Source organism: Gossypium arboreum, chromosome 3 (genome assembly GCF_025698485.1).
Source record: "Gossypium arboreum isolate Shixiya-1 chromosome 3, ASM2569848v2, whole genome shotgun sequence".
NCBI classification, from domain to species: domain Eukaryota; kingdom Viridiplantae; phylum Streptophyta; class Magnoliopsida; order Malvales; family Malvaceae; genus Gossypium; species Gossypium arboreum.
In genome coordinates, this window is record NC_069072.1 from 126,570,219 (window position 1) to 126,572,361 (window position 2,143).

At 34.3% G+C, this 2,143-nt stretch overlaps 1 protein-coding gene across 1 annotated transcript; it reads right to left on the reverse strand.

The window, feature by feature from the left end:
• Positions 1-520: 520 nt before the first annotated feature.
• LOC108475778 (dof zinc finger protein DOF1.2-like) lies at positions 521-1,874 on the reverse strand. Its single transcript, XM_017777765.2, has one exon. The coding sequence runs from the start codon at positions 1,551-1,553 to the stop codon at positions 768-770; it is 786 nt and encodes a 261-aa protein (XP_017633254.1). The 5' UTR covers positions 1,554-1,874; the 3' UTR covers positions 521-767.
• Positions 1,875-2,143: the final 269 nt, after the last annotated feature.

The window sequence follows — 2,143 nt, forward strand, 5'->3', positions numbered from 1 at the left end:
TGTTGACAGCTAATTATAATGATTCTAGTTCAGTTTGATATGACCTAATTGATGTAATTACTTTGTGCTTTGTTTTTTTCTAAAAAAGAAAAAGAAAAATTTCAACAATCATAAACAAATAACTATACTAAGAGTCAACCTAGTCTCTAAACAACAATAGTTGTATCTTGGTGACTCAAGAATAACATTACTTTGAAAAATAGTTCCCACAATGAATTCTTTCTATTTTCGCTCAATTTGGAGTCAGCATAATAAAGTTATTTAAATGACCAACTATAATGGACAGTAGATATGATGCTCTAAGTGTCTCGTGATACGAATATCCTTTCAATATTATCTTTATCTTCAATTTATTCGTTGAATTTTATCTTCTTTTTCATTCATGCCATCCCATCTCGAAATCTGCTACATATATTCTAAGACTCTGCAATTAGTACAAAGATGTGGTTGCGTATATTGGCACGACGGGGTGTCCTAAAACCATGTATTAGATTAGTTAAAAGATTGTTGAGAGGATAAATTTAAAAAAAAATTGAGACTTTGAAGGTTTACACCTGGCTCAATCACTTCATATTTTAATCATATGCAAACTCTGAATCAAATTTGAGTATTACAGCGCAAATGGTTGAATAAAATCCTAGGATTTGTAGATTTAATAAGAACTAACCGCATACTATTATATATCGTTGATTAAGAACCAATAAAAAGAAATTCACATTTCAAGCACCATATTATTTTAGTAACTAAATAAAATTGGAAATGTTACTTCAACTTGAAGGTTTTGAAAAAATTCCAAACCCAGAAAGATCAAAGGAACCCCAATCTTCGTTCATTAAATTTGCAGAAATTTTTAGCTGTTCATCCTCCGGAAAGGACTCAAACTGTTGCAGTTGCACCGATGGTTGCCATTCCAAGTCTGGTGTAGTCGTAGCAACATCATGATCCGACCACAAATCTTCATGCAGCACCATTTCATCACCTGTTAACAAATTTTGTAACCCAAACGCTTCCATCTGACTAGTTTCCGGCATTTCTTGAAGAATATAAGACTCCGGAATTGAACCAACTACTGGTTTCTGGCTGTTATTCTCTTCATTAGGTGATTCTTGAGTAGCAATCTCATCGACTTCAGGCTGATCAAAGCTTGTATTATGGTTCAAGAATTTAGCAAAAACAAGTGCTAGATCAATATCTGGTTGGTTCCCCGAATCCCCATCAGAAGAACTAGTTGAATTCTTACTATCAGTCATGGAAATTTGATCTCTTTTCTCGACCCTTTCCCTTCTAGACTTGCCTCTTCGACTCTTCCGACAGCCACCACCGACTGGCACGTTCCTAAGGGAACCACCTTTAGTCCAATACCTTCTACAGCCTTTGCAAAAGTACCTAGGCTGTGACAAACTATAGTTGTTGTAATAACAGAATTTGGTGTTGGCGGAGGCACAACGTGGACAATTGGGAGCAGTTTCAACGTTGGATTTCCACTTTCTCTCAATAGGCAATATTGGCACCATAGGATCACTCTGCAACATCTGGTCACCAAGTATGAACATTTTGTTGATAATAACACACCCAAAACACCAAAGACTAGTTGCTTTTCAAATATATATAGTGATAATAAGGAATTTTGGAGAGAGAGAGAGATCTAGATTAGTGGGAATGGCATGTGAGAGGAAGTTTGTAAGAGTTGTAGGATGTATATATATATAAATATGAATATGTAGGTTTGTATGGCGTTGATGGTGCAAAAACGTGGGCTGTTGCCGAGCCGTCGGGAGTTGGAAGTGAGTGTAGGTGCGTCTCTTTCTACTTTCAAGTGCTCTGTGATTGATTATGAAAAGGTTGAGTGTTTTTCGTAAATTCACTTCTCAACGTGGATGAACGTGTTCGTATGGCTCTCCCATTTATATTAACTTTTTTACATATATTTTAAACTTAAAATAAGTGTTTTTGTTTTTTTATAGTTTATTTAATTTAATTATTTAAAAAAATCTTTATTTAATTTTATATTTTTAATAACTAATTTTTTATCAAAAGGTTTTGTACACATCAGTGGTGTAACAGAGTCTAATATTGATCAACACTTAGTCTCACATTCAAACTTTAGGTATCCCCTTCTACACCTTTGATTATATATATAATG

Coding starts and splice junctions, on each gene's coding strand:
- LOC108475778 (XM_017777765.2), bottom strand. CDS start 1,553: ATGTTCATACTTGGTGACCAGATGTTGCAGAGTGATCCTATGGTGCCA.